Consider the following 25,836-nt stretch of genomic DNA (forward strand, 5'->3'; position numbering starts at 1 on the left):
CCAGCAAGGATAACCCTGTACGAATTGTTGCGTCTTTCAAAAGACACAAGGAAAGCATTGCAGGAAGCCTTGAGCGACTCTGAGGTTTTCTTGACTCGAATTAAGCCGTCTTCTGGAGAACCGGAGCCATCAGTTCAACACTATAATCTCGCGGCACACCATTTTCCCTGCATTTCCTTCACCAAAGAAGACATGCAGACGAAGAATTCAAAGCACGACCGGCCTCTGTACTTCACCGGCCACATTGGTTCCAGCGTTGTTAACCGGATCCAAGTCGATCCAGGTTCCGCTGTCAGTATCATGCCATTCCGACTGATGCATAATCTTGGAATACCAACAAGTAAGCTAGCATCCACGGGCACTACGATCTACGGATTCAACACCAGTGGGTCTAGACCCTTAGGAAAGATTCGGATAAAGTGCCAGATCGGAGATTTAAAGTCGGAAGTTACTTGCTACGTAATTGACGCGGAAACATCCTATAATTTACTGTTGGGTCGACCTTGGATCCACGGCAATCTTATAGTCCCGTCAACTCTTCATCAATGCCTCAAATATGTGGACACAAATAATGAAGTCAAGACGGTGGTCGCGGATAAGCAACCGTTTAAGGGATTAGAGAACTATTTCACTGATTCCCTTCTATACGGCGCCGAATCCGATACTGAACCATCGGCCCAAGGAACGGACAGCGGGGATGAAGCTGATACCGAAGCTGGGTTTGATTATGATGGTGGTTTTTTACTTAATGATATTGTACCCATTGTAATCAATCTTGACGATGATGAATCATCGGAAAGTAGTTGTAATTGGCAACTTGCCGAAGAACTATCAATAAATGATGATTTAGAGTACTCGATGTGTCTTGATAATGTCACTAAAGAATTGTATGATAACCTTGAATTGTATATGCCACTTCAATCCTTTTGCATGATAAAAAAGCAGGTACAAGATCCATGCGGAGCGACGCTTGTCATCCCCGTGGGAACAGGGGGTGGAAAAGAAGTCGTCTACGGCAAAGGAAAAGAAGCTCCGATACCCGATCACTTCTTATAAGAGGAAGGCGATGATGATAAACCTGCTCCTCACCTGTTTAGGTATGACGCAAAAGCGCGCGATCTAATGGAGAAGTATGGGTATGACTTCACACTCGGAGAGGGTCTTTGCTTTGGTCGAGGTCCGCGAGTTCCACCTCGAATGGCCTATGTACCAAAAGGAAAACCCGATGATTATTATCGCCACAAAAGAGGTCTAGGTTACGTCTCATCATCCGACGACGAGTGCTGTTGGCAGGTCATCGATCAAATTGCTAACAGAGCTAGAAACGGGTATTCTTCTGACTCTTCGGCTTAGGATTCCGACACTAGTCTTGGTGAAATGTTCAAAAAGCAAATGTCGAATATGGCTACAGTCGACCCTGCTACGATAGAAGAAGACGATCAGATGCCGACTTGGGAGGACCCTTGGGTTCATCATCTAAACATGCAGTACGGTGATAGGTTCGAACAAAGAGAGCCTCCTACCGAAGATCAAGTACTCCAGGTGAATATGGGAACTGAGGAAAATCCTAAACCGATATTCATTAGCGACAGTCTCCTACCCGAGGAGAAAGAAGAGTTAATCTCTCTTATCAGAGAGTACATCGACGTGTTCGCCTGGAATTATGAAGACATGCCAGGGCTCGACCCGAACGTAGCAGTACATCGTCTCAATATCAAGATGGATGCCAAACCAGTCAAACAACAACAAAGACGGTTTCGTCCGCAAATGATGGAGGCGATCGAAGCTGAGGTTAAAAAGCTTGTTGACTCGGGCTTCGTTAGGGAAGAGAAACATCCAGAGTGGCTTGCCAATATTGTCCCAGTTCTTAAGAAGAACGGGAAGGTCAGGATTTGCATCGACTTTCGAGACCTCAACGCTGCATGCCCAAAAGACGATTTTCCCCTTCCTATCACGGATGTCATCATCGACAATACGTGCGGGTTCGAAAGGATGTCTTTCATGGATGGTTTCTCTGGTTATAACCAAATAAAGATGCATCCAGACGATGAAAAGCATACCGCATTCAGAACGCCTCTCGGTGTCTTCTGCTACACGGTGATGCCCTTCGGCCTAAAGAATGCAGGTGCTACATATCAACGAGCCATGTCAAAGATCTTTCAGGAGCATCTCCGAAAGACTGTCGAATGCTACATAGATGATTTGGTCGTGAAAAGTCGTGATAAAAAAGATCACATTAAGGACTTGAAGACCATGTTCGACTTGATGCGAGCCCATCAATTGAAGATGAATCCTACCAAGTCTTTCCTCGGAATGTCGAGTGGCAAGTTCCTGGGATTCGTCGTCACCACCAAAGGTATCCACATCGATCCTGATAAGGTAAAGGCGATCAATGAATTACAACCTCCGAGGAACCTCAGGGAGCTCAGGGGATTGCAAGGACGATTGGCTTACATCCGTCGGTTCATTTCGAACCTCTCAGGAAAATGCCAGCCATTCTCCAAGCTCGCAAAGAAGGGCGTATCTTTTGTATGGGATGACGCTTGTCAAAAGGCATTCGAGAGTATTAAAGAATATCTCTCGAAACCTCCTGTACTCGTTGCACCGAAATCGGGCAAACCGTTCTTGATTTATGTCAAGGCGACGAGCCACTCATTAAGTGCATTACTTGCATAAGATGACGATAACGGTCATGAGCAGGCAGTATATTATTTGAGCCGAACCATGGTAGGCGCCGAATCTCGATATCCTATGATTGAGAGAGAATGCCTCGCCTTGGTGTTCGCTATTCAGAAGATGCGGTATTATCTGGTTGGACAGACCATTTATGTCATCTCTAAAGTTAACTCAGTCCGAGTATTCATGACTCAACCAGCTTTCATGAACTGGCGGTTAGCAAAATGGGCCTTACTCTTGTCCTAATATGACTTACATTTTAAATAACAGAAGTCAGTAAAAGGGCAGGCCATCTGTGATCTCCTAGCAGCTAATCCAACTACGGACACCGCCGAGATATATGACGACCTACCCGATGAAACCCACGAAGTCAACACAACTTCGCACCAGCAAGTATGGCGTTTGTACTTCGACGGCGCTTCATGAGCAACTAATGTAGCAAGTGCTCCTAGAAGTTCTAAGATTTCTTCTGGAGTTGGAGTTGTCTTAGTTTCCCCAGCAAAGCACGTGATGCCTCGAGCTTACTCGTTGACCGAACCATGCTCAAATAATGTAGCCGAATATAATGCATTACTCATAGGACTCAGTTTCGCCAAAGAACTGGGGGTTGAGTACCTCGAAGCCTTCGGCGATTCTCAACTGATAGTTAAACAAGTTCAGGGAGAGTACGTGGTCCGAAGCCAAGATTTAATACCATACCATAAGATGGCAGTGGAAATGGCAGAATCATTCGAAGGATTCTTTATCGAACATATTCCACGACTACAGAATACCTACGCAGACGCGTTAGCAGCATTAGCCGTATCACTGGCGCAGCCTCCTGAAACAGAAAAGTTCGTTACGGTAAGGACCCACCAACTCCTAGTGCCGATCTATGATGAAGAGGACGAAGAAGAAGAGATTAAGGAAACACACTCAACCCAAATTGAGTTTGAACCCTGAGATTGGCGTTTCCCCATCATCGATTACGTCCTGCACGGAATACTACCGGAAGACGTAAAGGAAAGAGAGTCAATCCGACGAAGGGCACCAAGATTCTACTATAATACGGAGAATCGAACGCTATACCGCAGGGGGTACGATGGATTGCTGGCACGCTGCTTATCGACTAAAGAAGCTGAGGAAGTCCTTAGAGAAGCACATGAAGGAGAGTGTGGTGCACACCAACCTGGTCCCAAACTTTATGACCGCATCAGAAGAATGGGGTATTTTTGGCCTTCCATGATGAGTGATGCAATCGCGTATGCCCGAAAGTGTGATGCATGTCAAATACATGCGAATTATATGCACCAACCTCCGGAGCATCTGCATCCTTCGATTACGTCATGGCCGTTCGAGACTTGGGGAATGGACATTGTTGGCCCTATAAATCCCCCATCAGTCAAAGGTGACCGATTCATCCTGGCAATTACCGATTACTTCTCCAAATGGGCTGAAGCAGTTCCACTCAGAGAAGTTAAAACAAGTAACGTCATTGCATTCATCAAGCACCATATCATCTACAGGTATGGTGTTCCCAGCTCTATGGGCCTATCGGACCACGGTGCGTACACCAACGGGAGCAACCCCGTATTCACTGGTATACGGATGTGAAGCTGTTCTTCCATTGGAGATTCAAATCCCGTCGCTTCGAATTGCCCTCGCGACTCAAATGACGACCGAAGAGCAACATCAGAAGCGCCTTGAAGAACTTAAAAGGCTAGATGAGAAGCGTTTAGAAGCTCAACAACATATCGAATTCTACCAAGCCAGAATCTCCCGAGCTTTCGACAAAAAGGTTCGACAACGGAGTTTCAAAGAAGGGGATTTGGTTCTAGCTGAAAGGCGGCCTATGATCCTTAACTCCAAGAAGAAGGGTAAATTTGAACCCAAATGGGAGGGACCATTCGTAGTAGAGACAGTCTACTCGAGTGGCGCATATCGCCTAGTCACCAAGGACGGTGACCGACTTATGATGCCGATAAACGACAAATTCCTAAAAAAATACTATCCTTAGTATCTTCGGGATGACCAATGCATCGGGAAGTTCCCAAAAGAACATCATATGAGGAATTCTTAGGGATAACCCAATCATTGTAGAAGCGATGAATAAGAAATTCTTGTTTGAATTCAGAACGTTGGAACGTTTCTTCTTATTATCAAAATTCTCTAACTCTTATGAGTTATTTTTGTGAGATGAGATCCAATCCTCTGATAGGTTAATCTTTCCTCACCAAACCATCTGCTGATCAAACCAATTGACGGTGGATCCACCAACATTTTCATCTGCCAGTCATTGGCATTTCTCAGACTCAACATGTGAGGTCCTAATCACCTAGCGTTAAAGTCTTCCTTTGAGTGATAATACGAGTTGGCATTTTCTTTGCTACCTGTATTCCACTTTCTTTGCTTTCAGGTCAAACCTATAAAAGTTAGGACCAAAGCCAAATTCCTCTCTCGATTCCTTCCATGAACGAGAGGTCCACTTTCAATTTGAACAATCAAACCTATAAAAGTTAGGATTGTTCCCGATCCCACTTAGTCAAGCCTACAAATAGTTAGGACTAAGACCGAGTTATCCCTTTTCGATAAACGAAAATCTGCCTTTGTTCCTTTTTCCACCAAACCTATAAAAGTTAGGGTCGAAATTGGGCTTTCTCCTCAATGAATGAGGGATTCTTTTGATTCAAATGACCAATCCTATAAAAGTTAGGGTCGTTCGAACCTTACCCGGGGAATTTTATCTCAACTCCTAAATAGAGATAAGTCTACGCCTAACACGCGTTGCCGGTTTAGTCTTTCACCGATTGAAAAAGACGCCAGGGTCTAAACCTGGGGAATTTTATCCTGAAGCCTAAGTAGGGATGAGTCAACACCTAACACGTGTTGCCGGGTAGCCTGTTCCCGTAACAAAGGCGAAGCCTATGTATTCGGCGTCATAGCACAAAGTCTTAGAGAATTCACTCTCTTAGCACAACGTTACATGCGGAACGGATTTAGACAATCCGTATGCTAGCCCGATTCAAACGGTAATCGGTAAAGGCACATCAAACCCGTTGAAGGCTGGGGGTTTGCCCAAAATCCCAAAGTCTATGTCTAATATACATTGCCGGTTTAGTCTTTCGCCGATTGAAAAAGACACCAGGGTCTAAGCCTGGGGAATTTTATCCCGAAGCCTAAGAAGGGATAAGTCGTCGTCTAATACGCGACGCGGGGTACCTTTTCCCTATAAGAAATGGTTAAGCCTATGTATTCAAAATCATAGCATCAAGTCTAAGAAAAATTCTCTTAGCACAACGTTACATGTGAGGCGGGTTTTAATAATTCACATGCTAGTCCGATTCAAACGGTAATCGGTAAAGACATATCAAACCCGTTGATGGCTGGGGGTTTGCCAAAAATCCTGTAAATCTTATCATCGCTGAGTTCAAAATAAATAAAGAAATACCATAAAGGAATCAAATGCGGAGTCTCTATTAATAGATCAAGTCAAAGCATACAATAAAAAGCTCGTTAGCCCGAAGGCAGCTGGCGGCTAAGAACATGAGACTCTAAACTAGAAAGCCTATCTATATAACTCTGCTCGAGTTATGCCTGCAGACCAGCTCGGACGGATTCTTCAGAACTGCTCAAGATCTTCACGGCTTCATTCTTCAGCTTCATCAATCTCTCCTGTGCAGATCCTAGCTTCTCGAGGGCCTGTCCACGAGAATGCTCTACTCCAGCCAGGTCTTCTGCAATGATAGTAATAGACTCCTCGGCGTGCTTCAAGGCCTCCTTCAACCTAGCCAATTCCTCGCGGCCGGAATCCAAAGAGCGGAGTAGCTCGGCCCTATCTGTATCCTTCCTCGCCACAGTAGCCATCAGCTGCGCAACTGAATGCTCATGTGACTGAAGCTCACTGCCGATGGAAGATCTCAGGTCGCGCCACTCTGCCAGCCTATGCTCCATCTGAGAGGACACGAAGGAAGAAGCTCCATTAGCCTTCAATTCCTTCAACTCTCGGATCTCCGACTCCAGAGCAGCAAAATCGGCAATGAAAGAATCAGCTAACCCTGGATACCCTTCTTCTATAAACATCATCATGTGACGAGAAAAGGAGCGCCTGAACTGATCAAAATAATATCCTCGATGAAGCAGTTTCTCGATCATGCCGTTAAAAAAGGCGGTAAAAAAGCCGAGGTCGGTACGGAAGATGTCTCTGTCAGGATCGGTATCGGCCAAGAGGGCGCGAACGTGCTCATATAGAGATGATCGAGATCCTACAAACAACAGTATGGGAAGTTAAGAGATTATCGAATACGATAAGAAAATTTAAAGGCAAATTCCGAGCATACCAATACCAACGGAGGTCCCCTCAGGCTGAGATCCGTCAGGTTCCGAAATAACTGCAGGAGTAGTCATGGAGGGTATATCAACCCCTGTAGGAAAATCGGTCATACCTCTCGGCTGTGGCGGGGAGACACCGCTCTCAGGTAAACTATCAGTCCCAGAAACTATAGTGGCATCAGGCACAACGGCTGGTCCTAGAGTTACATGTCTTTATTAGTCAAAATGAAAATTTAGACAAATAAGGAAATCGGGATGATAAGATCGTATGCATACCTGCAAGTCCATCGTCCTCAGATGCAAGAGGGATACCAGAAGTCATAAAGGTATCAGTCCTGGTGGCTGGTCCTATGATTACACCCATCTATTAGTCAAAAGTCAGACAAATAGAAAGGAGCACGATATCCCTAGATCGTATGCGTACCTGCAAGTCCGTCACTCCGAGGTAAGCTAGATATGCCGGGAATCAATATTGGGTTAGTCCCAACGACCGGTACTGCAATATTAATCCTTTGTTAGTCAGACAAAAGACCAGGCAGAATGAAGAGAATCAGACATATACCTGTGAATGTATCACCCTCCAAGGGTGGTCCCACGGTTCCTTTGGTGGCCTGCTCAGCCAGCATATCAACTAATAATCCAGCGTCGGGTCCCGAGAAACCTGGTGCAGAGGCACACCTCTGCTCCTCGAAACCCACATCATGAAAGGTCTGATCCTCAACTGGCTTTTCTATCACGACATCTGCAGAATAATTTAAGTATTGGATATATATACAAGAAGAAGGGAAAGAAGGAAAAGCTCAGAAGTACCTGCAGCAGGAACAAAAGATCCTTGTTCCCCAATATCCATGCTTGAGTTCTTCAGGAAATCTGAAAGAACGTGGAGGCACAAAAAAATAATGAATCCTGATTTCTCTAACTCCGCCAAATGCTACTCGATGAGGGTATCATAGGATTTAGATATACCTGGACATAGAGTGGTGGGCTTGACACTATTAGCCTGCTCGGTGTCAATGTTCATATCAACACCCAGGGAACCATCCCGAATGGCGTCGCACATTTGCTGCACGAAGTTATCCATATTATCAGAATCAGGGAATACGGGGTCTGGTGGAAGCTCGCCCTCGTCATAGTACCCTGGAACATAAAACATGATTACGAATCCCAGAAGGTGAGACATCTTAAAGCAATGAAAACGACGAAATGTTACCTTCCTCTCCATCGGCGATGTCTCCTAAATCCACTCCATAGGGACGCTGGCCGACGTGTGGTTTATGAGCAGTCTTCTTCTTCTTCGGAGTACCAGCCCTCATAGAACCAACGGGTCGTTCATGCATGGACTTGCCACGCGTCTCAACATGCGTGGGAGCTTGGTCACTAAGCCTGGATCTCGCATAACGAGAAGCGAGCAACTCGTGCTCATCGACTGTCCTACCTGGGGTGATAAGAGTCAGTTCGTTGATACCAATTGAAATGGAGAAAGAAGGTTAAAGAGCATGACAAACCTGCATCAAATTCTTCTTGGTCAGTATCTATATCCACATACTCCTCCTCAGGAGTCTCGTCCTCGTTGTCAGTAGGAGGGAGCTCTTCATCGTCCTTCGTCCTGTTTCCGTTCGAGAGAGAAGGTTTGGCAGGCTTCTTTCCCTGTCTCCTAGCAAGCTCAGCTTTACGAGCAGCCATCATAGCGATCTGGACCGAGTGCTCAGACTGTAACTCTGAAAGACTCCTCACACCTATGGATTCATTGGCGGAAAGGAACCACTTGCAACTGAGGAAAGTAATCAACGGCTGGCGTCTATATGAAGGAAGAGCAAAGTGGGCTCCAGTGCAGCCCACCATAGTCCATAACCATGCTCGTACGCCGTCAATAAGCCCTCCCTCAACCTTCAAACCACGGCTCGGATTCCCAACATATAGTTGGTCATAGCCGAACTGACGAGCAAAACGGCAGGGAAGGCTGGGCGCCGACATCAAGTCAGGACGGTGAAGAACAAGCCACGCCATCAGATATGCATAAGGAAGCTCGACCTTCGGACAAATAAGCTCGGTCGATGGTTCAGAACCCACCTGTGTAAAACTACTGACCAGACACCTAAGCCCGCAATGGATGCCAACAACCATCGCTAGGAGCAGAGAAAGTTCCTTCCCATAAGCTAGCTGAACTTCGGGGAAGAGCACCTCGAGAGGTAAGGCGTCTGAGAACTGGTACGGAACAACACATTTCTTCAACCAGAGGGCAAGATAGCCTGCTAGCAGAGTCCGGGGCTCAATGGGCTTCTGTGCACGGTGGAAGAACGGACGAAACTTGGTTCCCGCAGGAAAAGCTCCCTCAGCACTGGCAATGGTGTAAGAACGAGCCTCAGCCTTCTCCATCAACTCATTAATGGCAGTAGGGGTCAAGACGTCTAACTCACGAAGGGGCTCGCCGGAATCACCCTCCAAATTCGGGAACAAATAGACAGCAAACTGCTTCAAGCTGATCTGCTTTTTCCTCTTCGCTGGAGGAGAAATCTGGATCAGGGAGGTATGATAATGACAGGTGAGGTCCCAAAGAGTATCGTACATATCGGGAGTATCCTTCTTCAACCACTCCAACTGCTGGTTCGAGGGAAAGTACTCCTGGTATGGACAATCCACCATTGGAAGACCAGAAACCTGATACATCTCGTGTAAGGCCAACCCTAACTCTCCGCCGCTGGTCAGGAATGTGTTACTGTCAGGCATGTACGTCTCCAACAACGCCAAGAAATGGCGGCAGCTGACCGGGAGTCCATACATGGTGGCTCGTATATGTGCATACAATCCACTGCTCTTCAAATCCTTCTCCCAGCGCCCCAAGACGTAACTGGTCATGCGTGTCCACCATCCCTTGGGTAGTGAGAAAGCCCAACCATAGCATCTATAATCTGGTGGAGGTAATCTCCTCCCAAGATGAGCCAGACGGTTCTTCACGGTAGGAGCGGCTGCTGATACCTCGCCTGGGGGTGCAGTATTAAGACCCGTAATCCCTGGCCGAAGACCGCGGATGTAATGATACCCAGCAGAACCAGGAGTCTTATGATGAGAGGTATATCCACACTGAACTCGCTCAGCATCATCGGTAAGATGCCAAGACATCTGTCGCTCCACGGCCTGTCCCTCCAAATGGGTGAAAGAACATTGACGAGGAATGGAGGGAATATACAGGAGAGCTCCTTCATCAAGATTCAGCCAATGCTCCTCGGTAAGAATCAACTTAGCGGGATCCTCAATATGATCTCCGAACAGAAAACTGGGCTTCTTTAAAGCCTGAGTAGAAGTAGAATCTGCAGTAAAGGAAGCATCCGTAATCAGTTGGTGTAAGCAATGGCGCCCTCCATCCCGTATCAAACGACAGGATTCGTCGGAGCGATCTCTGTCGAACTGAGGGAGTGGACCAATAGCCTGCCTGATGGAAGCCGAAGAGAAGACTTCCCCGCTACAACCAGTAGTGGCATGAGGAGGGAGGCTGCCCGCGGGGAACTCGACTGCAACAAAACACAAGGATAGAGTCAGAAAATCCATCTCATAAAAAGCGAGATAAGATCATTCACAGGATAGTTGGAGAGACAATTTTGAGTGTCCTACACTAGAAGAACGGTATGCATCATCACGTAGATAACGTGGTAACATACACCGAACTACAAGGTGTAAGACGACACAAGATCGCCCCAATATACCAGAAGACTTGAATTGGCTAAGCAAAATAAGTCCGAAACCTCAACCCCCGCGAAGGAGGGTGTCGGCCCTTCCCGAATGACCCGCGAAGTGGCCAAATGAGGGTGTACGGAACCACCAATGTCCTGAAACCTCAATCCTCGCGAAGGAGGGTGTCGGTTCTTCCTTAATGACCCGCGAAGGGATCAATCAGGGATACAGAAATAAAGATTCTCACCCCCGAAAAAGGAAGCCGCTGGAGGGGAGGATGCTGTGGGAACTTCTTCCTCACTAGGCTGCGAACGGGATCGACTCCTAGGAGGTCGAGATCGACGTGGAGGCATCGAAAACCTGCGATGAAAAGCAGTAAGTCAGGCACAATATGAATACACGAAATTTAAAAGGGAAATTAAGAACTTGAACTAAAGTCCTATGAATAAATAGGATTTTATAGTTGAAGTCTAATTAAACCTACAAATTTCGTGCATGCGAAACAATGATTGTCATTTTCGCGGTAAATTTTGGTGAAATACCCAAAACACCCCTCGTGTTCAAGGCTAGATTCAGGCCAAGGACACGCTTGAGTTGGGTCATGGTCATCATATCTGATCATATAGCACCCCCAATACCTCACAATTTTGGTTAATTTTGTAAATAAACCCTTTTTGTAAAATTTAGCCAATCTTGCAAATAGACCCCTCCACAAATTTCGGGTTAGTTTCCACACACCTTTCTCAAAACTTTGGTCATAGGTTTGTGATCTAAACTTTTGGAATTTCAGTCCTAAAATTTCAGCCCCTTTGCAAATAAACCCCCCATACTTTGTGGGTTGCTCTTTTGCAAATAAACCCCTCAAACAACATTGAATCTTTCGCATACAAACACCTCTCAATTTTCGACCAAATGAGCATGTAATCTAGATCCTAATTTCAGTCATTTACTACATGAACACCACCTCAATTCTCTGGTCAATTTTACAAATAAGCCCCCAAAAGAATTTCGGCCCATATTTGCACATAAAACCCTCAATAATTTGTGGTCTTTTTGCATGAAACACACCTCAAAGTTGTGGCCAAGTGGGTCTAAAGTCCAAGCCTCAAAATTTCAGTCCCATTTTGCGTAAAGGCGTCTAAAGTCCAAGCCTCAAAATTTCAGTCCCATTTTGCGTAAAGGCCCCTACAAATTTCAGCCCTCTTGTGCAAAAGCCCCCCAATTTCGGCTATATTGCAAGTTTGCATAAAAAACCCCCAAATTTCGGTTCATACTCACAACCCATCGTCATTAGAATAAAAAGTTATGATCTTGGCATGTGGGTTCATGTTGTATCCCCATTACAAGCATAAAGTTATAACCTTTCTTGAAAAAGAAAAGAGTTGTGAAGGGGAACTTACCAAATCAAGAAGCTTTCCTTGAGGTTGAAGATGATGAAACCCTAGCTTGGAGGAGAGATTAATTTCGGCCAAGAGGGGAACAAAAATCCGAAATTTTTTTGTATAAGTTTAGAGTTCTTGAAAGAGAGAAATAATGGTGTATGGATGAAAGGAGGAAGAAGGAGTTTGAGAAGGAAAAGGATTCTCTTTTGAAAATTTGGAAAGAGGGGGAAAACAAAAGAGGAAACAAAACCAAAACAAAAGGGGAAACAACAAGAAAGGAAAGAAAGAAAAAAGAGAGGGAGGGGGAAAGTCTCGGCCTTGGAACCGAGACACCCCAAGGGTGTCTCGGTTTGGCCGAGACACCCCAAGGGTGTCTCGGCCAAGTTGAGACACCCTTGGGTGTCTCAACCCAATTCGAGCCCCCTCGAACCCTTTTTGAAGTCCGAATTCGCCTACTTTTCGTCGGTTGTTGGATATTTCGACAAGATCCATACTAATCAACACCGAACGATTCAAAACCCTAGGCCGGTCGACGCATAACCCTAGGTCAACGCCAGTCAACGCGTTGCGACAAAAAAGTCAACATTCGACGTTCGAAACCCTAGGATCAACGCCGGTCAACGCGTAACCCTAGGTCAACGCCAGTCAACGCGTTGCGACCAAAAAGTCAACACTTGACGTTCAAAACCCTAGGGTCAATGCCGGTCAACGCGTAACCCTAGGTCAACGCCAGTCAACGCGTTGCGACCAAAAAGTCAACATTCAACGTTTGAAACCCTAGGGTCAACGCCGGTCAACGCGTAAACCTAGGTCAACGCCAGTCAACACGTTGCGACCAAAAAAAGTCAAAGCTTGACGTTCGAAACCCTAAGGTCAACGCCGGTCAACGCGTAACCCTAGGTCAACGCCACTCAACGCGTTGCGACAAAAAGTCAACATACGGTGATCTGAAACCCTAAGTCAATACAATGTGATGGAGGTAGTCAATTCAAAGTCAACTCAATGACACGAGCCAAACTCAACTCACTAGTGATAGACTCGAGATTCCGACGATGGCCAGGCGATAAACGCAGCGCCGGAAGAACTTCGGTTATTCGTCAAAGCATCGAATAGACCAAAAATCGAAGGAGCCAAGAGTTGAAGCTAACTACAGGTCCTTTACACCGACTGAAGGCTGGATCAATCACATCCAAAGTATTCCAGCCTCTTCTATAAAAGAAACGAGTCTGGAACGCTTTGGAGGGGGTATCTGTAGGCATTGAAAATTGCCTATAGGTCTCCACTATTTGGTTCACAGGAGTTCGACTGATGTCGGTGAACGCTTGAAGTGAACCGATGAACTACGTGAGCTGACAGGATTTCGGAATAACGAAGACACAGGCTAATCGAGAACTCCGCGATGTTTACAAAAGGAACAACGCCCTTTGTGTCTCGTTCATTCTACAGATAATCTAACTATTGGAACTGATAGAATTCTTCGTCAGACTTCCAACGCATTTGGAATCACTCAGATCCGAGTTCAGACAAAGAAGTTACAGCGAAAACAGTCAAATGGGCATTGAAAAAAGTCTCAAAGCTGAACTGAGGCACCTACGGTGTCTCGGCCAAGTCAAGACACCCCAACGGTGTCTCGGCCAAGCCGAGACACCCCTAGGGTGTCTCAGCGTGGATTCGGGCCCTTTAAGTGGTTTTAACCGCTCCGCAACCCCTCATGCCTATAAATACAAGCCTTAGGCCTCATTTTTCGGATCTGGAATTTTTTGAGAATTGGCGAAGCCCTGCCGGAGTGAAGAGTGATCGAGCACTTCAACGCAAGAGAGTTTCTTCGTCAGATCTACATCACCCGTACCTGATCCTTAGTATTATCCCGTTGTGGTAATACTAAGAAGAGCAAATATCTCGCTTTTATCGAGATAGGCGCTTCAAGTTTCTAGATCTCCTCGCGGATCGACGAAGCTCTGGATCAGATCTGATTGCCAGGTAGTCCACGGATATTGACGTCCCCGTCACAGGCTAAAGACCCACGCAAGCAAGAGACGACGAACGGATCTTGTGTTTATTTTCAAGAAAGTTATAATCTTTTTTATTATTTTTTTGTTGTTTGAATTCATTTGTAACGTTTGAAGTTTAATGAAATCAATGATGAAGGCGACTTTCGACGAAAACAACGGTTTGAGAGATATTTGCATTTTTGTTCATTTTTTACTATTTTTAGTGATATTTTAAGAGTCTGTTTTGTTTAGGAAACAAATCTGATTTGATCTCAGATTTGACCGGTGGACTTTCCTAGTAATAAGGAGCATTTTAGGAGTTTTAATATTTTAGGAATTCTTTTACTATTTTTGGTAGAGTTTGAGTCCTTCTAAGAGTCTTGTTTCTTTTTCTATTTAAGAAGAGTCTTATAAGCCCTAGAGGCATAGCTTTTGATTAATAAAATTTTGTTTTTTTCCTCAATATTTCTTTGTGGATTCGAAGCTCTTCGTGGATTCGAAGATTTTCCTTAGTGGATTCCGAGGCTACTACTTCCGCACTGCGTCAATTGGTATCAGAGCCTTGTTCCTCTGATCCGATGACAAGTGATGAAGCCCCTATTTCTTGAACTGAGTTCGACGTGCTGAGGTCCGACATAGAGCAACTGAAGACCAATGATGATCAGATGGGGGCTGCCATAGAGCAACTTACGATGGCAGTGGAGCGTCTGAACCCGATGGGAGTTCACAATCGCGTTGATGGTCGCCAACGACGTGATCTGACTCCATATGAAGAATCCAACAGCGAGAAAGATCCTTATGCACCCCCACGTCGCGGTGTTTATCGTAGAGACCGACGACGAAGGGATAATTATGACGCTGGAGGTTTCAAGATGAAGATGGATCTGCCATCTTTCAGCGGGCAACTTCATATTGAAGAGTTCCTTGACTGGATTGCAGAAGTAGAGAGATTCTTTGAGTATATGAAGATCCCAGAAGAACAGAAGGTAAAATTAGTGGCTTACCGACTCAAATGTGGAGCTTCAGCTTGGTGGGAATCTGTTTGTCTGAATCGATCTCGTCAAAGAAAACTAAAGGTCGATAGGTGGGAAAAGATGAAGAAGCTATTAAGAGCCCGTTTCTTACCAAGCGATTATGAACAAGTTTTATTCGGGCAGTACCAGAATTGTAAGCAGGGTGGAAGAACCGTGGATGAATACACACAGGAATTCTATAGACTATCATCCCACAACAACTTACACGAGAGCGAGGCCCAACATATATCTCGATATACAGGGGGGGTTGAAGATGGCGATTCAGGATCATGTATCTCTACAACAGACCTATACCTTGGCAGACACAGTTAGCCTAGCCGAGAAGGTGGAGCGACAATTCGGACGAAATAGTAAAGGTCCATGGGCAGTTTCCGACGGGTCGCGCACGAGCTTTAATCGTGGTAAACAGTCCCAAACAGTTTCTGATCAAGATACTACAACGGAGAAGGGCAAGGGTCTAGCGACAACAACTACAAAGAAGACTACACCCCCAAACCCATATGCCAAGCTTGACCCAATCAAGTGCTATAGATGTGAACAGCCTAGTCATCGATCCAATCATTGCCCTAAAAGAGGTGTTGTGAACATAGTGGATCATGAAGATGAAGTTACGGACTGTGATGAAGTTGAAGACTTTGATGGTGGATTGGATCCTAATGATGATGGGGAACAACTCTCATGTGTTGTGCGGCGTCTATTGTTGGCCCCAAAGACAGAAGAGCCACCGCAAAGGCATAACATCTTTCGCACGAGATGCACCGTGAAACAGAATATCTGTGATGTCATCATTGATAGTGGGAGCAGCGAGAATATTCTCTCGGCGCATGGTGGAGAAGTTAGGATTAAAGACAGAGAAGCATCCCGCCCCTTACAAGATTGGTTGGATTCAAAAGGGTAGCGACGTACAAGTTGATGAAATGTGTCGAGTATCCTTTTCCATTGGCCGAACTTATATCGATGAGACATTATGTGATGTAGTTGAGATGGACGCATCTCATATCTTATTAGGCAGGCCATGGTAGTTTGATGTTGATGCCACACATCGGGGAAAGGATAATGTTTATATATTTAAGAAGGATGGTCGACGAATTGTGCTTAAGCCTCTAACTGAGAAGGGGCCTGTCAATACTAATGTGGCTGAAAAGAAGACTTTCTTGGTCGTTGACAATGAAGATTTTATGAAAGAAGTGAAGCAGTCCAACAAGGATTATGCTCTTGTTTTGTCAGGAAAGGTGGATTCTACCGTAGCCGAAATTTCACCTGGAGTTCAAACCCTCTTGCAGCAGTTTGAAACGGTTAATGCCTAACGATCTGCCCTCTAAATTACCAATGCTTCGAGACGTGCAACATCAAATTGATTTCATCCCTGGATCTCGACTACCAAATCTGCCTCACTATCGGATGAACCCGAAGGAAGGAGAGATTTTGCAGAGGCAGGTGGATGATCTCGTCCAGAAGGGTCTTATACAGCCTAGCATGAGTCCATGTGTCGTACCAGCATTACTAGTACCAAAGAAGAACGGAGAGTGGTGTATGTGTGTGGACAGTAGGGCTATCAACAAAATCAACGTGAAGTATCAATTTCCTATCCCACGCCTGGAAGACATGCTAGACATGTTATCTGGATCAAAATTGTTCTCAAAGATAGATCTCAAGAATGATTATCATCAAATTCAGATTAGGGAAGGAGATGAGTGGAAGACTGCATTCAAAACAAAAGAAGGCCCGTATGAATGGTTAGTAATGCCTTTTGGCCTTTCTAATGCTCCCAACACTTTCATGCGTTTGATGAATCGGGTATTAAAACCATTTATCGGCAAGTTCGTTGTAGTTTACTTCGATGATTTCCTGATTTATAGCCAGAGTGAGACTGCACATCTGGACCACTTGAGGGAGGTACTAACAGTTTTGCAGGAGAACAAGTTGTACATCAATCTAAAGAAGTGCAACTTCATGACCAGTAGCCTTGTATTCCTAGGCTTTGTTGTTAGTGCAGAGGGCATCCATGTTGATGAAGAGAAGGTCCGTGCTATTCGAGATTGGCCTACACCAAAGACAGTAAGCGAAGTTCGTAGTTTTCATGGCCTAGCAACATTCTACAGAAGATTTGTCAGAAACTTCAGCAGTATTGTAGCTCCTATCATTGAGTGCATGATGAAAGACAAATTCAATTGGGGGGGAGGTGCGGATCGTAGCTTTGCACTGATCAAAGAGAAATTGTTCACCAAACCAGTACTTGCACTTTCAGATTTTCAAAAGGTCTTTGAAGTTGATTGTGATGCTTCCATCATAGGAATTGGTGGTGTTTTATCTCAGGAAGGGTGTCCAGTTGCTTTTTATAGTGAGAAACTCAGCGAAGCTCGGTAGAAGTTGACCACATATGAGCTAGAGTTATATGCCATAGTTCAGTCTTTGAAGCATTGGGAGCACTATTTGATCTCGAGAGAGTTTCTGCTTCACACTGATCATCAGGCTTTGAAGACCCTTAATAGTCAGACTACCATCAACCGTATGCATGCTCGTTGGATCGTATATCTGCAGCGTTTCACCTTTGTTTTGAAGCATAAATCCGGGCAGTAGAATAAGGTTGCAGATGCACTCAGTAGGAGAGCTGGATTGTTGGTAAACTTTGAAGGCTGAAGTGATTGGGTTTGAGTACCTTAAGGAGCTGTATGCAGAGGATGAAGATTTTAAGAAGATTTGGGACGACTGCCTTCAAAATAAATCAGTCAAAGGTTTTCATATTCAGGATGGTTACCTATTTCATGGCGATCAATTGTGCATACCCCAGAGTTCACTAAGAGAGCAGATAATTCGAGACCTTCATGCTGGCGGACTAGGAGGACACTTAGGACGTGATAAAACAATTGCACCCATTGAAGAATAATATTACTGGCCTCAGTTGAAGAAGGGAGCAAAAAAATATGTGTGATGTTGTCAAGTTTGTCAAGTTGCTAAGGGACAGTCTCAGAATACATGATTGTATACACCTTTACCTGTTCCTGATGCACCATAGCATGATATCTCTATGGACTTTGTGTTGGGACTGCCTCGAACCCAACGAGGCATGGATTCTATTTTTGTTGTGGTTGACAGGTTTTCGAAGATGGCGTACTTTATTCCGTGCAAGAAGACTGCAGATGCGAGCAACATTGCCAATCTTTTCTTTCGGGAGATAGTTCGTCTTCATGGAGTGCCGAAGTCCATTACATCCGATCGAGATTCTAAGTTCTTATCTCACTTTTGGAGAACTTTGTGGTAGCGATTCAATACTTCTCTTAAGTTTAGTGCTGCCTATCACCCTCAAACAGATGGCCAAACTGAAGTGGTCAATTGCACCCTCGGCAATCTTCTTAGATCCATCTCTGGAGATCGACCGAAACAGTGAGATCTTGCTTTGGCACATGCTGAGTTTGCTTATAACTGTATGGAGAGTCGAACTACAGGCAAGGCACCCTTTGTGATTGTGTATGGAAGGCTTCCGAATTATTATCTCGACCTTGCTCCATTGCCTAAGCTTCTCGGACAGAGTGTTCCTGCATATTATATGGTTGAAAAGATACGGGCTATCCAATAGGAAGTAAAGGAGAAGATAGAACAGTCTAATACTAAATATAAGAATGATGCTGATCGACACAGGAGGCAGAAGGTGTTTGAAGAGGGAGACATGGTGATGGTGTTTCTGCGAAAAGAACGTTTTCCCGTGGGCACCTACAACAAGCTGAAGAATAAGAGGTATGGTCCATGTAAAATACTGAAGAAGATTAGCGACAATGCTTATGTGGTTGATCTTCCTACAGATTTGGGTATTTCTCCTAGTTTTAATGTTACAGATTTGTTTGAGTATTACCCACCAGAAGAAACAACTATTCATGCAAGTGTAAGCTCGGGGTCGAGCTCTTTTCAAGCAGGGGGGGACTGATGTAGAACACACAGCAAATACGTTTATGTTAAAGTGGGACAGTCGCAAGCCCAAATGCGGGCCTGGTCGAAGAAAATAACTAGTTTCGAAGAAACGGCCGTAACTTTCAAACCGTACGTCGGAATTGGACGAATTATATATGAAAATCGACTATCTCGACGAGACGGAGCCATCCAAGCCAACTATTTGGTTTTTGTTTTTCGTTTCGCCAAATTCCTTACGGTTTGAGAGATATTTGTATTTTTTTGTCCGTTTTTTACTATTTTTAGTAATATTTTAAGAGTCTGTTTTGTTAAGGAAACAAATCTGATTTGATCTCAGATTTGACCAGTGGACTTTCCTAGTAATAAGGAGCCTTTTTAGGAGTTTTAATATTTTAGGAATTCTTTTACTATTTTTGGTAGAGTTTGAGTCCTTGTAGAAGTCTTGTTTCTTTTTTCTATTTAAGAAGAGTCTTGTAAGCCCTAGAGGCATAACTTTTGATTAATAAAATTTTGTTTTTTCCTTAATATTTCTTCGTGGATTCGAAGATTTTTCTTGATGGATTCCGAGGCTACTACTTCCGCGCTGCGTCAGGTATTATTAGAGGTTTTTTAAATCAGTAGAAAAAATGTCAACTAATATAAGGAAATTGCTCTAACGGTTAAAAAAATACACCAAATAGTTAAGTAGTCGGAGAGAAGGAAAATGAAAAAATTTTATCCAAATTTTATTAGGTATACCACGTTCAATCAAAATAGCTTAGTAAAAAATATTGTACATTTTCTCTAATAAAAATATTTTGTAATATTTTTTGTGTATAAATCTCCAATAAATGATGGCAGCTTTTGACATTTATCGTTTCTACAGTTATAGGGAAAAATTATTTTCCTAATTACGTAGGATTGTAAAGGAAAGATAAAGTAAATTTCAGTAGAGAAAAGTTCAATTAGAAAGTAAGAATTTTCATTTTACAAACAAAACTTCAACTAAAAAATAACTATAATTATGCGCTTGTAAACTTGATGTTCTAACTTTCTAATATACAGCTTCCCAAATCCCAACTAGCGTTTCAAGTTTGGCCTTGCGGGGGCGGTGGGTAAAGCAGGCTTAACAAAGTTTGCATTGGGCCTTAATTTTTATTGTCTTGCGCATTTTCCTTGAGTCTTATTGTTTGCGTGTGAGCCCAATACCGACTTGAGTGTACGTTAGCTATTCCAATTGTGAATATTTCACATTCATAAAGTATTCTATTTTTAAATAATTCATATTCATAACACAATTTTTAGAGGCCAAAAATTGACATCAACAGCTGTTTTCTGTACGGAACTGGTAAACGATCGAATCGAATACTAAGGTGTTCGTATTTGTATTTGTTTAAAATTATCGAATTCGAATACGGACTCTAATATTCATATATCTAGTTTTTTGAATCCGAACTCGAATACTTGGTATTTGATAAATTTTCATGAATATTCACGAATACTTATCGAATATTAGAGTATATTTATTCTGCTAAAAATTTTGATTTTCAAATAATATTAAAATTCATAAATAAAAAATTATTCCTTTTTAATATATGATGTATATATATTTAAATCAAAATTTTAATTAGAAAATAGATTTAAGATTATTTTAGACTTAAAATCAGTATATAAAAGTTGAGTAGAAATGGTAAGTGAATTAAAAATATGATATCATATGTGCAATAATACAAATAATAAGCTGTGATTAAATTTTAAACGGATATTAAATAAACAAACGAATCGAATATACATCTGGTTAAATTCTATTCGTTAGTAAACTCGAATATTAAAAAATATTTGTTTAGTAATAAATGAACTACCGAATCGAATAGTTATTCGAACAATTATCGAACTATTTGTTAATTATTTGGTTCATTTCCACCCTTATACGGAAGGAATATTTAGTGCTATGCTTTCGGCCAATTTCTAATGCTCATTAGCACATGCTAGCAAGCATTTAGTATAATATAACAAGGTCATTAATCATCTAAATCCTTAATTATACTGACGGGTTTTAGAAACTACCTATGGGTTTGTAGACTGCCTATTATTCTTAAGACTGCTGTTTACGTTATAGTGCTACTTTCTGCGGCCAGCCCCCCCTCCACCCCCCACCTCCCCCAAACCACGCCACACGCCTCGCCGCCAGTTCCCGCCCAACCAGCTCAGCGGTAAGTTTTAGTGTCTCGAATTCATGCGGTTTTTGCGCAAACACTCAAGAATCGAGGCTTTGAACCTAATATGTTGGCAGGTTGCAAGGTTACAGTAATATAGATTATTAATCTCCTTTTTGACTAGCCGGTCAGCTAACTAAAGGTTTTTAAATTATCGGCGGACCGAATAGCAAGCCCAATATTAATCAATAAATATAAAAATTAGGGCAATGATGACCCATAACTAGAAGACAAACTACACATGAAAATCTACCTCGTTCCGAGAAAAAGAACGGCTCCGGTGCAATTTATGTCAGGGTCTTTGAATTTGGAGCAACAAAAATGCAGCAGTGAACATGGAGAGCATCAGCAGACAAACTATAAGAGGGCAGTCCAAAAGTCAAAGGAAGGAAGGGGGGGTTGCTCGCTGCTGTGGGTTACCCCATCACTCATTCGTGAACTGACGAGAACCTACGCATTTGGGACTCTCCTTCTCTTTTAAAAAGTCCAGGCACGAACACAATGAATTTCTTTCTTCACTTGGACCATCACCAAAAGCACACACCCTTGTTGTCACCTTGAAATCTCGATCGATTCTTGCGAGCACCAACAGCGCACCAAACTTTGGAGTTAGGCGGCGAAGCTTTTGGTCCTATGTACCTAACGAGCCCATTTTGGTTTTGAATTCCGTCAACATAAAATAATAGATGAAAGAGGCAAAGTCTAGCTGCCACTGTGAAGAGTACGGATCAACTATGGAAATTCCAGTCATGATGGTTGCGAATATATTACGCTGTTCAATGCTTTGTATACTTGCATGTTAAGTGGCAGGCAGCCTCCCAAGGACAGCTCCTAAGAGTGATGTGCAACATTACTAAGGAAAACAGGGCATTTGGCGACGGAGAAATCCGTCACCAAATCCTCAAAATCCGTCACCCAATACATATTGGTTGAAAAAATGGATCCGCGCCAATAAAATGCGTCGCCAAATAAGTATTGGCGACGGATCTCCCGTCGCGGCAATAGTTATGGGCGACGGATGACTATGGCGGGGACGGATTTCTTTGAGCGAAGGATGCCTTCCGTCGTCCAAATAAACATTGCGACGGAGTAACCCGTCGGGAGATGGTTAAAGCATTGCGACAAGATTTTCTGCGTCGCATACACATGCGACGGGGTAATCCAGTCGCCATGTTTAAACCATTAGCGACAGATGTACCCTCGTCGCGACGGATTCCCGTCGCGAATACACATTGGCGACGGGGTATCTGTCGCCAATACAATGTGGGCGACGGGGTAGTCGTCGCCAAATGTTTACACATTGCGACGGATTACCCGCGTCGCCAATGTTTATTGGCGACGGGAAAATCCGTCGCTAATGTTTAAACATTGGCGACGAATTTACCCCGTCGGCTAATCATTTTAAACATTGGCGACAGATTACCTTGTCGCACTAATGTTTTAAAAGCATTGGCGCAAGAAGGCTCTCCCGTGCCGAATAAACATTGGCCGAGCGGGGTAAATCCGTCGCCAATGTATATAATTTATACAAAAAAAAAATTTAATGATTTCGATAGCTGACTATACGAGGAATCACATATAAACTGTATCAGACATCAATTCCATTGACAATTATTTAAACAGATATATATAAAATCAACCATGTATACATTCACGATTACCACACTATTCAATTTCTAACCGTCAATAAGCCACATGAATCAATAAATACTCGTCATAACTAAATCTGTGACACATCCACAATCATAGTACCACGATAGCTCAAATAATATCTCATTTACTAATAGCAATAAAATATCACAAACTGAATATATTCATTATATGTAAAATTCAAAATTCAATAAATATGTCTTAACACAAGTCTCACTCACGTCCTCGTCATCGTCCGTTGTCGGCATCCGCTGCTTATTCAACATTGTCGCATTAGAGTGCGTTACGTATGCTGACTCCCTGTACGGGAGGTACCTCCTCCAACCTAAATCAGATGTCGTACTTATGCTGACATCATCACCGTACTTGGTAGGCATTGTATATGACGATGATTAGCAAATTGATTAGACAAGCCCAAATTTGTTAGTTATGCCTATTCCCTCATCCTCCGCAGGCATAGTACATTTCTATTTCGAACTTAAAGTGTCTATTTTTACTATACCAGAGGCATCTCGAATGATTTTTGTCATTTATCCGTGTGATCGCTAAACGGCTCGCAGGATTGGCCTGGGCTGGATACCTAATTGTCAGGAAAGCACTGCAGAGTTAGCATGCTGACGCTTCGTCATCATCGAGGATAATCCCTATTTATCCTTGATAGTCCTACGTCTAGTAGTCCTCGGTCGCGTAGCCGAAGTTACGAGATGCGATCCAGGGGGTTAGAGTAGAAGGTCGAGTCGACTTTCGCTTACAACCACGTAAATATATGAGTTCTGGACAGTTCGTCATCCATAACGCTAATTGCGTTTCTTAGCTGAATATATACTCTGATTTGGTTTTCGACGCCGCCTTTAGAGGAAAGCCTTGGATACCAGACCGACTCTGTTGGAGCGCGGTCCTGGGTAGCTACCAGCTGACCAGATAATACTGCTCTGCATAAGTTTCATGCGGTTTTTGTGCAAAACCACTCAAAATCGAGGACTTTGAACCTAATATGTTGGGCAGGTGCAGGGTACGTATATAGATTTATTAATCTCCTATTTTGGACTAACCGTCCACCTAAAGCTTTAAAATTCGGCGGACCGAATAGAAGCCCAATATTATCAAATAAATATAAAAAATAGGGCAATGATGACCCATAACTAGAAGACAAACTCACATGAAATACTCACCTCGTTCGAGAAAAAGAACGCTCCGGTACAATTATTGTCAGGGTCTTTGAATTTGGAGCACAAAAATCACAGTGAACATGGAGAGCATCAGCAAACTATAGAGGGCAGTCCAAAAGTCAAAGGAAGGAAGGGGGGGTTGCTCGCTGCTGTGGGTTACCCCATCTCATCGTGAACTGGACGAGAACCTACGCATGGGGACTCTCTCTCTCTTTAAAAAGTCCAGCACGAAACACAATAATTTCTTTCTTCACTTTGCCCATCAACCAAACACCACACCCTGTTGTCACCTTTGAAATCTCGATCGATTCTTGCCGACAACCAACAGCCACCGAACTTTGGAGTTAGCGCGAGTTCTTTTGGTCCTAGTGTCACCTAACTGAGGCCCAATTTTGGTTTGGAATTTCGTCAAACATAAAAATAATGATGAAGAGGCCAAAGTCCTAGCTGCCACTGTGAGAGTACGGATACAACTATGGAATTCCAGGATATGAGTTTGGAACTATATTACGCTGTTCAATGCTTTGTATACTTGCATGTTAAGTGCAGCAGCCTCCCAAGGAAGCTCCTAAGAGTGATGTGGCAACATTACTAGAAAACAGGGCATTGGCGACGGAGAAATCCGTCACCAATGCCTCAAAATCCGTCACCAATACATATTGGTGACAAAAATGGATCCGTCGCCAATAAATCCGTCGCCATAGTCTGCGACGATCCCCGTCGCCATCAGTTTAATTGGCGACGGATGACTATTGGCGACGGATTTCTTTTGACGACAGGAGCCTTCCGTCGCCAAATAAACATTGGGACGGGTAACCCGTCGCAATTGTTTAAACATTGCGGACAGATTTTCTCGTCGCCAATACACATTGGCGACGGGGTAATCCCGTCGCCAATGTTTAAACATTAGCGACTGATTACCTCGTCCCGACGGATTTCCGTCGCAAATACATTGCGACGGGGTAATCTGTCGCCAATAAAGTTGGCCGACGGGGTAGTCCGTCGCCAATGTTTACACATTGGCGACGGATATCCCCGTCGCCAATTGTTTATTGGCGACGGGAATATCCGTTCGCTAATATTTTAAACATTGGCGACAGATTACCTTGTCGCTAATGTTTTAAACATTGGCGACAGAAGGCTCCCGTCGCCAATAAACATTGGCGACGGGGTAATCCGTCGCCAATGTATATATTTACGAAAAAAAAAATTTAATTTTCCGATAGCCTCACATACGAGAGAATACACATATAACCTGTATCGACATCAATCCATTGACAATATTTAACAATATATCATAAAATCAACCATGATATACATTCACATTCCACACTCATTCAATTTCATCCGTCAATCCACAATATCGAATAATACTCGTCATATAATCACAATCACAATATATCACGCATGCTCAAATAATATTCATTTACTATGCAATAAAATCACAAATATATTACATATATGTAAAATTCAAAATTCATAATATGTCTTAACACAAGTCTCACTCACTCCTCGTCATCGTCGTTGTCGGCATCCCTGTTATCAACATTGTCTGCATTAGAACGTCGTATCGTACTGCTGCTCCCTACGGGAGTACCTCCTCCAACCTGAAATCAAGATGTTCGTCTATGTCTGAATCATCACCTACTTGGTAGGCATTGTTATGACGACTAGATTCACCAATTTGATTAGACAAAGCCCAAATTTGTTAGTTATGCTATTCCCTCATCCGCAGCATAGTCATTTCTATTTCGAACTTAAAGTTCTATTTTTACTTAGCCAAGGCATCCTCGATGATTTTGATCATTTACTCGGTGTTGATCATAAACGCCTCGCAGGATTGTCCTGGGCTGGAT

The 25,836-nt window shown here is 43.5% G+C and overlaps 2 protein-coding genes across 2 annotated transcripts; both read right to left on the reverse strand.

The window, feature by feature from the left end:
* LOC109830989 lies at positions 6,244-7,095 on the reverse strand. Its single transcript, XM_020398336.1, has 2 exons — positions 6,993-7,095; positions 6,244-6,917 (listed from the first exon to the last, which is right to left on the reverse strand). Exons 1-2 carry the CDS (start codon positions 7,093-7,095, stop codon positions 6,244-6,246), a joined length of 777 nt encoding a protein of 258 aa, XP_020253925.1.
* LOC109830990 lies at positions 7,500-8,667 on the reverse strand. The gene is made up of 5 exons (XM_020398337.1): positions 8,490-8,667; positions 8,195-8,419; positions 7,951-8,121; positions 7,795-7,854; positions 7,500-7,726 (listed from the first exon to the last, which is right to left on the reverse strand). The coding sequence occupies exons 1-5, from the start codon at positions 8,665-8,667 to the stop codon at positions 7,500-7,502; spliced, it is 861 nt and encodes a 286-aa protein (XP_020253926.1).

The sequence above is a fragment of the Asparagus officinalis genome, chromosome 2 (assembly GCF_001876935.1).
Source record: "Asparagus officinalis chromosome 2, Aspof.V1, whole genome shotgun sequence".
Lineage (NCBI taxonomy): Eukaryota > Viridiplantae > Streptophyta > Magnoliopsida > Asparagales > Asparagaceae > Asparagus > Asparagus officinalis.